Source organism: Dipodomys spectabilis, unplaced genomic scaffold (genome assembly GCF_019054845.1).
Source record: "Dipodomys spectabilis isolate Male_0828 unplaced genomic scaffold, ASM1905484v1 ptg000644l, whole genome shotgun sequence".
Classification (NCBI taxonomy): domain Eukaryota; kingdom Metazoa; phylum Chordata; class Mammalia; order Rodentia; family Heteromyidae; genus Dipodomys; species Dipodomys spectabilis.
In genome coordinates this window covers 340,154-355,508 of record NW_024871321.1, presented here as the reverse complement: position 1 = coordinate 355,508, position 15,355 = coordinate 340,154, and the positions used below count along the sequence as shown (strand labels likewise).

Below are 15,355 nucleotides of genomic sequence, written 5' to 3'. Positions count from 1 at the left end.
GCAGGGCCGGTCCCGCCCCCACGTCCTGGCCTTGGCTCCGCCCCCCCCTGCACACAACCTCTGCTACTTATAAAGACAAATCCTCACGACCCCACGCAGACGGACAGACGGAGACCCCGAGACTTATTCCTTCACTGGAAGTCGTCCCGACAAACGCGCCCCACCTGAAGGTTTTTCTGGCATGAGTGGGATTATTTTCCTCCTCCTCCTCCTCCTCATCTTCATAATTAAGCAGGATCTCAGGTCTGTCATCCACGAATGGTCCCTCTGGTGTGAACGGGTTGAACATTTGGGAGGATTCACACCCGTGTCGTCCTCCGTGGGCGTCTGAGGCCGCGTGCTCTGCTTGCCTTCTGGGAAGTTCCGCGAATCCTCACTCGGGACGAGGCCTGGCGGGGAAATGTCTGTCTGTGGCTGCACCTGCCCGCTGTTCCTGGCGTGGCGGCCGTCGGGTTAGAAGCCGGTGTTTCCTGGGGCTCCGGGAGGAGGTATAATAATCGTAATTAAAAGATTTTTTTTTTTTTTTTGTCTTTCAGCGGTGACTTGACTAGATAAGCCACAACCTCACGCATAAAGAACATCAGGTCACAATCGCACCAAGAGACTCTTCCACGCGGGACACTGGGCTGGAGGTGGGAATCGGCCCGTGGGGGCCGGGTGTGTGGCTCAGGGCCATTTTTCCGGGGGAGCCCTGCTCATGCCAGGGAGCCAATGCCAGTGCAGCTCTTCCTTCTGCAGGACGGGGAGCCACAGGGCGCCTCCCCTGTGCCCCGACCTCTCCATCCTGCCCGGCTCCTCTCTGCCACTTCCCGGCTCAGAGCTCAGAGCCTGGGTCCCGGCCGGGCCTGCTGTCCGCTGGCCACAGGGCCCCCGTGGCCATGCGGTGGCCATGCGGCTGCCCAGTGCAGAAACTGTCTCCTCCTGAGCCGAGAGTGGAGGGCAAGGTCTCATCCCCAGCACCTCCCCCATCACCTAGATCTGTGCCCTGGAGAGAGAGAGAGAGAGAAAGAGAGAGAGAGAGAGGCCGAGAGGAAGAGCCTAGATCTGTGCCCTGGAGAGACAGGGAGAGAGAGAGACAGACATGGGGGTCTCTAGGGAACCCGGGCTGGAGCGCATGGCCGGTGGATGGCCCCGGGGTGAAGCCTTGGACCCCGGCTTGCCATCTGTCCTGGCCTCCTTCCCAAGAAGAAATGCTGAGGAAACCATGAGACGTGCATTCCACCGCCCAGTCCTGGAACCACTGCGTAAGCCTCCACCAGAGCCGGGGTCGGTGCGGGGGGCGGCAGAGGTGGGGTGGGGAGGAGGAACTTCCCGCTGTTCTCCACGATCAAAACCCACAGTGATGGCTGAGGCAGATATTTTGATTCATTTCCCGCCACAGTGATCACGCTTTCTGAGCACTGAAGACGCCGTTCGTGTGGACACAGCGGCCGCAGGAGCGCGCCGGGCCTGCTCCTCTGGGGATTCCCGTCCGGGCAAAGCCAGGAGGCTGGGCCTGGAGCCGGTGGCCGATCCCAGCTCGGGGCCAGCCAGCCATGCGGTCAGCAGGACCACGTTCCCCCGTCCACAGCTCACGAGACACAGCCCAGACTCACACTGGCTGGGCGCACTCCCAGACACTGCCCTCCTGGCCCAAGGTACTAAGCACCAGCACTCAGATCTACTCCAATGAAGATGGTACCCAGAGCATTATTTTTTTTTTAAATAAAGAGAATCTCAATTTGACTGCTGGTCTTTTCTTTGCTAGATATTGGCTTTTCTTCCAGAAGCTTCTTCTGTGAGACTTCGTTGGGCTACACCACAGATCACTATGTCTGTGGGTGACCTTTTTTTTCTTCTCCATTTTGACCTTCGTGTTTAATCTTTAATTATTTAACATTACTATGAAGTAATAAAACTAAATAACTTTCTGTGGCCCCCCCCCACTCCACAATTACTAGTTAATGGGGTGATCCCAACATTCTCAAACCACCTTGTGTCTTAGTCTTAGAATTGGGCTGGGTTTGAACTTGACTCTACTAGAATGAGATTCTCAAACCAGGAGACGCTGAGACTGGCCTCGACCCTCTGAGCGGACCCAAATGACAGACATCTCTGGAGAACTGTGACACCTTGCACAGGTTCCTAAGGCTCTTTAATTCTGGAAGACATCACCTCGCCTTTTCTTGAATCTTTTATTCACACCAATTGTGTTTTATATAAAACAATTTAACTAATAATAATTATTCACAATGTCTTGGTCCCACAAAACTCATTTTTATTTGGCTTTCGTCCTTACAGACACTTTTCTACCCCCTCCTTTATTTTTCCTCTTCGTCAAAGTCCTGCTTGGTTTTCTTCCCCCTTTTGACTGGTCTCTGGGTACTTCATGTGAATGTGTGTGCATGTGTGTGTCCACTCACGAGTGTGCTTGTGAGGATGAGTGTCTGGGAAGAAAAATTTCATGGTAAAGATTCGGCTAAATCAGCTACCTGGCTTTTGTCATTTTTGTTGTTCAGTTTTAGGGTGCTGAACACTTCAGACTGAGGAGGAAAGGTATGATTCCCTCCGCGTGGGACTGAGGGTTGGAAATTCAGACCAGTTTTGGTTGCCGCAAGGATCTTCGGGAGCACCTTCCCACTTCTGGTTCACTCTTACTGGCCTTGAGCTTCGTAAAACACTCGGTCCTGAGAACGGTCACCGTGGTTCCATATGAAAGAAGGCATGCAAAGATGGACGCCAGGCGAGAGGAAGAGATGGCGGGTGAGCGAGAGGTGAGGAAAGGAGGAAGCCTCGGTGAGCGGCGGGGTGAGTCCGGGACGTCGGGGCACAAACCTGTCGCTGAGCTTTTCTCATCTGCAGAAAGATACCCATGGAACTTGTGCCCGCGGCAGGACGTGGCCAAGACTGTGTGGCGTTGCTTTCTCGCTTTGGGGGAGTGGAGAGACGACCCGATCTGAACTTGCATCTGCGGTTAGGAAATGCCTACCGGGAAGAGTCAACTGACACATTCACTTTCGGAGGAATGATCGATGCACCAAGGATGAGGGGAGGCTGGAGAAGCCTCCCGGGCGTGATGGGCGGGTCACCCGCATGCCCAGCGGGGACACTGCTGGCCCCTCCTCACCCCCCCCCCCATGGCCGGAGAGGAAGCAAACACAGCCGATGGACCCCAGGGACCAGCAGGAGCCCCGGAGGAGAAGGCGGGAAGATACAGAAAACACGAGGGGGTGGTGAAAAAGGCGGTTTTGAACCCGTAGCTCTGGGATGTGTAAAAATGTCAAAAAGAAGAGATCTGGGCTTGGCTATGGTGTAAGAGAATGGAAACTCGGTGTCTCACCAAACCAGCAAACATCAAGCCCACAGGTGTAATCCTATCCACAGACGCACACCTGCTCACCTAGGATCCCCACACGTAACGCACACACATCGCATACGGAGGCATTTACGTATTCTACGTAATACGTCTAAAAACGTATTCATCAGTGGACTGGGACCACCCTGCCTTCCAATGACACATAGAGAGAGCTTTGGTGCTAAGTGAGGAGGCCACACTGCTCACCCTTCACCACGGGCTGACGGCTGCACTTCTGAAACCATAATCACCACGCTTCTTTGCCGGAGAAGAGACTGCGCACCATGAGAAACTCGACTCCTCCACCCCGCCCGCTCCCCACACGGGCCTCCTGACACGCATCAAGCACACCAAAAAGCATTCAGCGCAGATTGGCACCAGCACTTTGCCCTGTGGCAACTGGGAGCTAAGTGTCCCCAGCACCATCCATCTCCCCAAAGCTTGATGGTAGCAAGGACTTCCGTGGACTTTTGTGGCAGCCTCTGTCTCTGGACTAGATGGGCGGTCTGTTCTGAGTCGAAGGACTACGGATGGCAGTCATGGGAGGAGGGGGGTGGTCAGTGCGGGCAGAGGTTCAAGGACATCTCGGTGAGGAGAGGCGGTGAGGGATACGGGACAACTTGGTGAGCCCAAGAATCTAATGGAAGCCAGCCAGGAAATGGCTCACCCGGGTCACTTTCAAACCATGCTGTCGGTTCAGCTCTGCCTTTGTGGCCACCCCTTCCGGTGCCCTGGGATGGAGAGACCTCAGCCTTCCACTATCTACAGGAAGCGCCACCGGCCCTCCAAGGCCCCACGCAGGACTGGGACGCCTCGGCCCGTACGGGGCCTGACCCTGTCTCCCCAGCCCTCGCCACCCTGGCCCGCGTGCCCCCGGACCTCTGAGCATCTTCCCGGGAAAAGCAATGAGAATGCTAATGTAGTTAGGTGTTTCAATGTACAAATCCCTAATATGGCTTAAAAAACGTCGCTTTTCCCAGGAGGACGTTTGTCGTCCGCAATGGCTGAGCCTGCGTGTGGGGTGAGCCCGTGGAAGTCCCTGTGAGGATCGGGAGATGGGACCACGGACACCCCCCACCCCCAGCCGGCCACGCCGGGGCCACGTCAGCAGGATGGCCACGCGTGCACACGGTCACCCCAGGGGGTGAGGCGGGGCGGGGGGCACCCTGGTGCACATTCCTTATATGGCTTTGAGTCCAGAGAGCAACAGGCAAGGTGCACCCCTGACGGCACTGGCCCACAACACCCGCACCACCGCACACCCGACTCACTCCCCCCCCACGAGCACAGACCCGCGGGGGTGCCACGCAGGGCCGGGGCAGAGACACGGAATTTCAACGTGAGAGAGAGAGTGTTCAGGAACAGCTTTTCCAAAGGTGATCGCTCTGATCCTTCCGTCCTTTAATCTGAAAGGAACCCTAAGCAAACCAACCAAACAAAACCCCCCAAAGGCAGAACAGAAAGAAACGAGAACCCCGGTTCTCGGGCGCGGTGTGCGGGTGGCCAGCACCAGCACGCGGGGGGTCCCCGGGCGTGGACGCCCCGTTTGTCGCGCCTGGCACACGTGCTGTGGGTGTTACGGACGCCGCCGGCGTCGGATGGGGTCATACGGGGCTCCTCCCCCTCTCCCCCCAAATTCACGACATGGCTGCGGCCAGTTCAGGGTGTGTGGGGCTGGCGGGGGGGGGGGGGGCGGAGACAACGTGAAGGGCGGTTCTGGGCTCTGGCTGAGGAGACACTGTGAGAAAGTTCCGGAATGATGGGCTACTGTACAACCATCCCCCCCCACCCCCCACCCCCTCCGGCGGCCCAGGTCGGACTGCAAGAGACACACCCAGGACCAAGGGGAGGCAGGAGGAGGGAGGAAGAGGGGAGGCTAGAGCCAGGGAGCGAGGGAGGGAGGAGGGGAGGAGGGAGGAGGGGAGGAGGGAGGAGGGGAGGAGGGAGGAGGGGAGGAGGGAGGGGGGGAGGAGGGAGGGAGGGGAGGAGGGAGGAGGGAGGAGGGGAGGAGGGGAGGAGGGAGGGGGGGAGGAGGGAGGGGCAGAGAGCGAGCGGGAGGGGGGCTCCTGAACGCCTCCTCCCTGGGCCTCCCCTCCCAGCTTATTCTGGAAGGGACAAGGTTCACCGCCCCCCACATCCCGTCTTAGGCCTCGTGGGTTGGCCTTGAACCTCTGACTCCTCCCAATTCAACCATCTGATGGGGGGGGTGCAGGGAGAGTGATCGGTTGGGACCAGAGAGATGGGGGCGTCCTGGGGCTGGATGGGAATCACGGCACGGGTGTGGGGCGTGGGGCGCGGACCTCACCCTGTGGGAGGGGAGAGAAGACAGGATGGAGAGGAGAGGGACAGGGAGAGGAGGAGGCGAAGGAGAACAGCGTCGAGGAGGAAGAGGAGGGGTGGGGAAGGGAGAGGGGAGGGGAGAAAGGCCACCACACCACACCGGGCCAGCAGTCCGGCCAGAGGCATTCTGCGTGTCCAGTTAGTCCGACGTCAGGTTTCGAACACCATCCTTGGGGCCCACAGGCAGTAACGGGACGGGCGGATACAAAGTCGCCCTCATTGAGGGTCCTCGCGTCCCCCCCCCTCCCCCGTGGACCAGAGCAGCCAGCCGTCTTTTCTAGAAAGGCGCGCACATCTTCACCACACATTCCTGGACACAGAGGCCATCCACACCGTGACAAAAAGCCGAGTGGGTGGACATTTTCCCCTCCTACCTAGAACTCATTAGAGGTGAGAAAGGGGTGTGGCGGGGGGAGCTGGGGACCTGGGGCATGGGGGCAGGAGGGTTCTTGTTCGACATCAGGGAGGCTGGGTGGGAGAACCCTGCAAGGACGAAGCTTCCGGAAATTTCTCAGCCACGCCAAGAGCGGATGGGAGGCGATTCGACGTCATGTCCGGTTTGCAGCCCTGTGCGGGCGGGTTGTGACCCAGCTCCCGCTGTCCATCCGTGGTCCGTCTACCGGACCGGGGTCAGCCAGGGTGGGCGTCGGGCCATGGGGTCCCCCCCTCCCGAGGCCCAAGGTTCACGGCCAGTAGGAAGACTGTTTTGGGGTGCGGGAAAGATGGACGCCAGAGACTCTGCCCTGGGTTTTAACCCCAGCGGCTTTCGTGGACGTTCACGTGTTTTGATTTTCCCCAGACACTCGGAGGCAAAGGCCACGCAAACAATTCTCCCAGGGGGAAATGGACCAAAAAAAAAAAAAACAAGAGAGAGAGAGAAAACCCCACAAAGGAAACACCCCCTCGTGAATGAGAAACGCTTGGTCGCCCTCGGTCCCGTCCCCACCCACCCTCCACTCGAGCACTTACAAGAGAACGATGTAGCTATACAAAAGAAATCCATTAGAAAACAGAAATATTTACACAGGAAATAAACACCGTCTCCCTGCCTGTCACCCGCGGAGACAGACGCAGCCCCGTGTGCGTGTGCGCGCGTGTGTGTGTGTGTGTGTGCTGGGTGAGTGGTTGGGTGTGGTTTTTATTTTGAAAGGAGTGAGTGAGGTAAGAGGAGAAGTGAGGCGTGAGCCCCCCCGCACCCCGGCCCGGGTCAGGGTGAAGCAGTGTTCCTACGGCCCTTTTCGTCCTTCCTCCCGGAGCGGCCTCGCGCCCGCCGTCCTGGCTCCGATTCCCCGACGGCCACAGCCCTTTGCCCCCACGCGCGCGTGTGGGAAGAAAACACGGCCTTCGGTCGGCTTGCAGATGGAGGGTAGTGGAGGTAAAGGTGAGGGGGAGGGGGGCGGGGAGGGGAGGGAGAGGCGGGAGGGCGAGCTGGAGGGCGTGGCGGCTGTCTTGCGGGGAAGGGGGGCACCGTTCTGGCTTGCGTGTCCTGTGCGTCACATGGCGATCCTGCCATCCAGCGTCCACAGTGCCCCGGCCCGAGGGAGGGCAGGGCAGCGCCCAGGGGGTCTTTCCCAGAGGGGTCCTGCCTTCATCACCACCCTGGTCTCTGGAGCTGCATGGGTGCACGCACGCGCACACACACACACACACACACACTGCACGCACGCTCATGAGTATCGACTTGCAAGGGGTGCAATCAGAGAGCGGAGGGAGCTGTTGCTAGAAGGGTCACGGGCTTCTGCCAGGAGCGGGCCCTCCCAAGTTGGGGGTCCCTCCTATCTACTCCCCTCCACTTCCATATCTCCCCGCTCTGTCCCTGCCTCTTGCCTATTCCCCCCACCCCCCCGTCTCTTGCTGTTGGTATTTCTTGGGGAGCGCTCAGCCTGCTCTTCCAGCCCCAAGTGGAGTAAGAGGGGGTGAAGGCAGTGTAACCCTGACACCGATGACAACAGCCTCCATCCTTGAGACCCCTCCCAGAGCTTGGCCTTTGACCAAAAGCTTGAGAATTATCTAGAATCCATTGCTCTCAAGAATTAAAAGCTGCTGAACTCTTTCCCCTCAGCTTCCCGAAAGTTCTTAAATCAGCTGCAAGTACTGGCATGTCACTAAAAATCAATCAATCGATCACGCTCACACCTTGCTTTTGTGGGACCCCCCCCCCCCCAACCCCGGAACAATCTTCTTCACATGTTCCTTCCCCACTCACTCAGAAAGGTGGCGGGGAGAAACCCACAAAACTCTGGGGAGACGCACACACACGCGCACACACACACGCGCACACACACACACGCGCACACACACACACACACACGCGCACACACACACTCTCCCTCTGTACCCTGGGACCCAGTCTCAGAGCAAACTTTCCTGACTTGTTCCGGAATCCCCACCTCCACTGCGGCCTCGCCTGCCTGGTGGGTGGAGTCACGGCAAACCCCTCCCCGTCTGCCTCATCTGTGAACAGCCCACCCGGCCCTGGCCTGTTCCTCTTGGCCTCTGTGCCCTCCCCCAAACAGAGCGCCCGAGCCGCGACGCCACGTTCTGTCGCTTGGTCTTTTGCCCAGCCCCCATGGGAAGGTCAGTCTGGGAAAAACTAGTCCTATGTGGAAGCGGCTCCTTTTCCTTTACCCCTGGGAACCTCTCTGTGAGCTCTTCCTTCCTAGCAGGCCACCCTCAGCTTGGGAGAATGTCCATTTCTGTCCTCTCCTGGGAACAGGGATGGAGGAGGGAGGGAGGGAGGGAGGGAGGGAGGGAGGGAGGGGGGAAAGATGGCACCTTCATGGGCTGCCAGGACCCCGCACGCACCCACGAGGGAACAAGGAGACCGAGAAAGGAGCCGACGGGCAGCGAGCTCACTCCGGACCCGCCCCCCCAGGCCTTCACATGCACCCCGACGCCCCTGGCCCCGTCCCTCCCGTACCCACCTCTCCGCCCTCACTCACACATCAGACTCAATGCTAGACAGTTTTTCGTACACATGACCGTTGCTGGAGCCATTGAAAGCCCTGGGGTTTTTGTTTTTAGGCACGCAGGGGTTGGACTGGTTCCCTATACACATGTCCTTCTGGAAGTGACCGGCCGCCACCCCCGGCTTGCCGGCCACCAGGCCGCGGAAGTCCGGCCTGGCTTTTGCCGCTGCCCCGGCCACCGTGGGCTGTCGGAAGAAGTGAGATTTGCTGCCGTGGAGCAGGCACTGGTCATCTCCGAACGTGGGGATGAAAGGGTTCTGGGTGACCCGGTCGGGGTACAGGGACTTGCTGAGCATGTAGCCGCCGCCGCCGGGGTTGTGGTGGTGGCCGGCGGCGGGCACCGAGGCTTTGCTGTTGGCGAAGCCCCCCTCGCCGGCCGCCATCTCGAACATGTGGGCGTAGGGGCTGCCGTCTAGGAAGCGGCTCTTGTCCTTGAGGCTCACGCTGCGTGGGGCCAGGGCGGCCTCCTCCTTCTGGAGGTCCACGAAGGTGTCGTAGGAGTGCTGGCGCCGCAGCCGGTTCCGGTTCTTCTTCTGGGCCTTGGCGTTGGTGGGGCTCTGGGGGTACTTGGTGGACGGGGCGGCCCCGGCGGGCACGGGGGTGGGCCCGGGCTCCAGGTCCTGCAGGGAGTTGTCCTCGCTGATGTCGTAGAGGTTCCCGGCCTTCTTGCACGCCTCGCAGCGGATGCACGGCTGTCGCCCCGAGCTCTGGCCCGGCACCACGGCCGTCGCGTAGTTGTGCAGCTTCGACGGGCAGCTGCGGCAGAAGTTCCCCGTGGACCGCTCGTCCCAGTCCACGGAGCTCAGGCTCTTCTCCCACGGCGCTGGCACGCCACCCACCACGTGCTTGTCGCCGCCACCGCCGCCGCCACCGCCGCCCGTCGGATGTTTGACGTGAGGCCTGTTGGGACACGAGCCGCCACCGCCGGTGCTCACCGAGTCTCGCTTGAAGCCGTCGCCGCCCCGTTCCTTGTAGATGTCGGTGAGGTCCACGTGCTCCCAGTGCGGCGAGCTCTCCTTGGGCCGGAACTGGTCCAGGTAGAAGTCCCTCAGCCCCTCCTTGTCCCTGAAGTAGCGCTTGTGGTCGGGCGAGCGCGGCGGCCGTCGGCGGTAGGCCAGCTCGATCTCGTCGAACTCGCGCCGGGACTTGGCGGACGCGGGGCGCTTCTTCAGGCTGTCTTTGTACTGCTGCTTCCGGCGCTTGGCGGCATTGCCCTCGATGTTGCCGTAGGTGACGGTGTGCGTGGAGATGTCGGAGGCGTCGGAGCGGATCAGGTCGTCGTGGCCGTAGCGGTCGCTCTTGAAGGAGAACTTGCCGTACAGGTCGCCCAGCTGGCCGTGCTTGGCGGGCGGCGGGCCCAGGTCCAGGGGCTTCTTGCCGAGGGGCCGGGGCTGGGTGGTGAAGGGCGGGTTGTCGCAGTCGTACAGGCCGTCGATGGAGCTGGTGCTGCCGATGCTGTGCGGGCGGTGGTGGTGGTGGTAGTGATCCTGGTACACATTGCTGTCCTTCAGCTGCAGGTTCCCGAACGTTCGCTCCACCTCGCTGATGTAGTCGCTGAACAGGTTCTCCTCGCAGGGCGGGTTGTAGGACTTGCAGTCCGAGTGCGTGAAGCTGCGCCGGTGCTCCGAGATGTCGTAGACCGACGACTCGCGGCGGATGAAGTCCAGGGCGCTCTGCGGGGAGCCGTTCACCCCTGACAGGTTCGCCATGTTCTTGGCCGTGCGCAGCAGACGCAGGATGTTGGAGTGCGTGTTGTTCATGGTGGCCGTCGGGGAGTTCATCACCGACTGGCGCTCCTCAATCGCCACCCCGTGGATGCAGCTGTAGATGCCCTGTGGGTGGGTGGGGGGAACATCAGAGAGGATGAGTTAGGTTCTGGAAGGTTCTGGAAGGTTCCAGAAGGTTCTGGAGACCAAGAACTGCCCTCTCCCGCTGGGAACTGCCTGGCTGGGGAGGAGAACATCAGAGAGAGAGAGAGAGAGAGAGAGAGAGAGAGAGAGAGAGAGAGAGAGTGTGTGTGTTATGGTCCTGGGGCTGGAACTCAGGGCCCAGGCTCTCTCCCTGAGCTTTGCTGTTCTTCTAGTGGAACCCTGTGGTGCAGGGGCTATGACCCCCCCCCCCCCGCCCCAGTTCCCTTCTCCACGTGGCCTCAACCCATGGCACAGCTAAGACAAGACGTGGAGGGCCGGCTCTCCACTGCAAAACCAGCCCAGGCCCAGAATGCATGAATCTGCTGCCCCGGTCTCCCGAGAGCTGGCTGGCAGGGCCTGGGCCACCGCGCCTGTCTGACAGGCTTTTTTTTTTTTTTTTGACTCCCTGGACTTCATACATGGTTAGAACACAGGCGGAATGAAACCACCAACAATATACCTCTGCACGTTACAGCAAGAGAGCTAGCCACAAGAAGCGCAAGCGTCTGAAGGAGGACATGATTAATGCGGCCTCCGTGGAATCAACTAGTGCTGATGAAAAGCACTGGGGACCAAGCCAGGATTTCCGTTCCCTAGACCTGCCAGTTCTTGTTGAGCACCAAATGTTCCCGTCCCACACTGTGCGGGGCTTATCTCCCTCTCTCTGAATAAATATGAAATATAATATCACCCACTCTTTGTTTTTTGGGTCAGTCATGGGACTTGAACTCAGGGCCTGGGCACTGTCCCTGAGCTCTTCAACTCAAGGGTGGCGCTCTACCACTTGAGCCATGGCTCCACTTCTGGTGTTCTGAGTGGCTTATTGGAGATCAGAGTCTCACGGATTTTCCTGCCCTGCCTGGGTTTGAACTGCGATCCTCAGATCTCAGCCTCCTGAGCGGCTGGGATGACAGGTGTGAGCCACGGGCACCTGGCCTATCACCCATTCCTGAACCACTGGAACCACATCACACGTGCTCCCAGGGAAAATGCATGCAGCAGCCACGCCAGGCCAGCGCTTGCGCCCCCTAGGAGCCGGGTGTTCTCATGGTGTGGGGCCACGCTGCCTGGGGAGCCCCGGGCATTGACCCGGAAGCACTTACTCTGCTGATGGAGAAGACCATGCCGGGCTTGCCAGAGCAGACGCCCATGAAGCAATGGCGGAACTGCCAGTAGAAGAGGTGCTCGCAGATGAAGGTGATCAGGCTGAGGGCCATGGCCGCCCCTAGCATGTAAAAGACGCCCGCCATGTTGTCGATGTCCAGCTGGCTGCTCATCACCTCGTTCTTCTCATTGTGACAGATGCCGGTGAGCCACAAGGCTTCCAGCTCCTCCATCTCCCCTGAGGACCGGGCGGCGGCCGGAGAGACAGACAGGGAATGAGGGACCATGGGAGAGGGGGAGAGGGGAAGGGGGAAACAGAGGGACACGGAGGAAGACAGAGAGAAAGATAAAAACATGAGAAAAAGCCAGGGAGACACAGAGGAAGGAATTGCGTCCACACTCATTTTATTACCATTAAATGTGACTCAATATTTTTGTGTGTGTGGCCAGTCCTGGGACTTGAACTCAGGGCCTTAGCACTGTCCCTGAGCTTCCTTTGCTTACGGCGGGTGCTCTACCACTTGAGCCACAGCACCACTTCGGACTTTTTCTAGGTAGCTAATTGGAGGTAAGAGTCTCATGGACTTTCCTGCCCTGGCTGGCTTCGAACCGTGATCCTCAGATCTCAGCCTCCTGAGTAGCTAGGATGACAGGCATGAGCCACTGGTGCCCGGCTCACTTGGTCATTTTATTAATATGGTCATATATGAATCCATCAGCGTGTCCAGCTGCTACTCCATGGAAATCTAAGAGGAACCTGCGGGCAATGTGAAGAAATGAGAGGTGCACACTTCCTCTCTGATGTGGTGCAAACAGCTTTGCAAAGGACCGACACGGCTGAGCTCTTCGCCATGCAGGTAAGAGGCCCGGCCAGTGGGGATCATTGTGTGGCTAGTGTGGTCAGTGGGTGTCCAGGAGGGACGGGGGCCTGGTGAATGGGTGGATTTTAATTTCTACTGCAGTGGAAAGTGACAAGAAGAGGACAGTCAAGGGGGAGCTGCAGGCACACATAAGGCTCGCTGAGGGGAAGGGTGGAGAAGAATCCGGCCAGGTAGCAGTCTGCAGATGAGGTTGAACAGAAACGCTCCTTTAAACAGATTGGGTCAGGGAAAGACAGACAGAGAGGCGGAGGGACGGAGTCCCTGGATTGCAGGAGTAGGCCTGGATTAAGAGCCAGCCCACCCAGACCAGACCTTTCTCTTTTTCTGCCAGCTTTGATGGCTTCCGTTCGGCCGGGTTTCAGTGTCCTTTGTGCACTTGGGTGGAGCTGGGGACGTCAGAGGCAAGAAGGAGACGGAAAGGAGCAGGTGCCATGGGAGAACTCCGAGGAAAGAAAATCATCTCACGAGGAAGGCTGCCCATGCCGAGGGTTCCAGTCAGGTTAGAAACTTTGGATGCACAATCCGATAGGGGTCCCTGCCCCCCAAGGCGTTCGCGAGGCGTCTCCAGCTCGCCGGTGACCTTGGTAAAACCACGGAAGGGCTCACGGCAAGCTGACTTGTCACGTCACCAGCCGTTTCCCTTACTCTTTTTGACATCAACCCAGTCTCTTTCTAACTCCTGTCTTTGATCAAACAATGCTTTTTGTTTTACTCTCTCTCCCTTCGTCCAAACTTGGGCAGCAGCCACTTCACCTCCAATCTGGAAGGCACCCCGGGTCCTCCCAAGAGCCACGTGCGCGCACACACACACACACACACAAGATGTCAGAGTGAAGAGAAATGCGGAAAACCAGAGCACAAGCAATCAGGAGAGATGACTTCCTGTTCTGTCTTCTAATGGAGAACATGGGAGATTCTTTCCTTTTTGGTGTGTGTGCCGGTCCTGGGGCTTGAACTCAGGGCCTGGGCGCTGTCCATGAGCCTCTTGGTACTTAAGGCTGGCACTCTACCACGTGAGCCACAGTGCCACTTCAGGCCTTCACTGAGCGGTTTATTGGAGATCAGAGTGTCATGGACTTTCCTGCCTGGGCTGGCTTTGAACCACGATCCTCAGATCTCAGCCTCTCCTGAATAGCTGGGATGACAGGCGTGAGCCACCAGTGCCTGGCCCTGTGAACACTTAAGATCCCAGACTCCAAGCCTCCAGAATTACCAGGCGACAACCCCAGGCCATGTAAGTCGCCCGGCTTAAGGCCGTTTGTCTTGGCAGCACTAGGAATCTACCCAACACCCCCTCCCCCCCCATCTCTGGTCAACTAGGGTGACAATGAATTCTAATTGATTTATTGATTGATTTGGAAATGCACAGATTGGAGGCAGGGATTGGGAAGGCCGGGGTTCCGGGCCGGCCCCGCCTGCAGTGCAGGCCCGTGATCCTGTTCTTGGACTCACCGTCACCGAACAGCTGCAGGATGGCCAGGTCTATCTGGCGCTTCCAGCCCGAGTCCTTCTGGATGGCGATGCCGTAGCCGGTGGAGGCGAAGACCTTGCCACTGCCGATGGTCACCAGCTTGCAGCCCTCATCCCGACCGGCCATGTAGTTCAGCACCGCTGCGTCGTAGATGAACGCGTCTAGTTTTCTGCACGAGAGAGAAGCAGAGGGGCCGGGTCTAGAGGAGGTGTTTGACGACCAAAATGACCCATGGCAGGGGGAGGGCAGGAGTGGGGGAGGGAGTCATCGGGAAAGCTACAGGCAGGGCCCAAGGGGCTGCTCTGTTCTCTGTGGATTCTGGGTGAAGAGGAGGGGTGAGAATTCTATAAATTTTTTTCTTTCCATTTCTCAGCTTATTACAGCCCAGGGTGGGGAGAAGGGTGTGGGTCCTGGCTTCAATAGGTGCTATTATTATTATTTTGTGTGTGGGTTCTGGAAGGTTCTGGAAGGTTCTAGCCTTCTGTGCTGGGCGGGGATGGCGTAGGCTTGCGTAAGGGGCAGACACGAGCCATCACGAGAGAGGGAGAGACTCAGAGCTCGCACACCCCTGTGTGTGGAACTACATGGGGAAGGTGGGCATTGAGGGCGTGCTCAGAGGCCAGGCTGCAGGCAGGCGCCCCGCCCAAGCCCAGCCTTCACCTCAAAGCCACGCACGCAGCAGACAGATTCGGGGGAGCACGCAGCAGGCAGTCTCCCCAGATTTCCACGAGGTCAGCTGCTTGGTCATGAGGCATGGGTGGATCTCTTATACAAAGGGCACAGCCCAAGTCCCCAAAGTTGCTTTCTTGGGTGTCTGACTGGAGATGAGTCTCACAGACTGGCTAGGATTTTCAGGCAGGAGCCACCGGTGCCCGGGAGCCGCAGAGCACGGGCCGGCTACCCCGGGAAGCGTCACCCAATTGTGTGTCCAGGTCCAACGTGGGCCTGTCTCAGTGGAATGGTTTTAGGGCACCAGGTGTCTGACCCGGTGGGCACCGGGCTCCCCGGGCTCGGGCCGGTGCTTACCCCGTCTTGAGGGAGAGCAGCGCGTCGTCCACGCCCCTCTGGTTGAACTTCCCCATGTAGGCGTGCATCTCCGCGTAGTTGTTCCGGATGTTCCGCTCCGTGCTGCCGTTCGGCACCGTCCCGAAGCGGAAAGGGGGTGAGAAGTCATTGGGTCTCTGGAACTGGGGGGAGAGAGGGGGGAAGGGAGGGGGGAGAGAGAGAGAGAGAAGGGAAGAAAGGAGAGAGAAATCCAAGAGGAGGGGGAAGGCGAGGGGGGGGGAAAGGAGGGAAAGAAGGAAGGAAAGGGAGAAATCAGAGAGAGAGAGAGGGAAAAGAGAAAG

General features: G+C 58.9%; 1 protein-coding gene across 1 annotated transcript in view; it reads right to left on the bottom strand.

Annotated features, from left to right (window-relative positions):
- Positions 1-8,612: 8,612 nt before the first annotated feature.
- The window catches only part of Grin2b (glutamate ionotropic receptor NMDA type subunit 2B), a 119,170-nt gene continuing 112,427 nt past the window's right edge, over positions 8,613-15,355 (bottom strand). The window contains exons 9-12 of the mRNA XM_042671561.1: positions 15,036-15,196; positions 13,991-14,178; positions 11,657-11,895; positions 8,613-10,475 (exon numbers count right to left, since the gene is read on the bottom strand). Of these exons, the coding sequence (XP_042527495.1) occupies positions 8,613-10,475; positions 11,657-11,895; positions 13,991-14,178; positions 15,036-15,196 (2,451 nt within the window). The remainder of the gene's footprint in view (positions 10,476-11,656; positions 11,896-13,990; positions 14,179-15,035; positions 15,197-15,355) is intronic.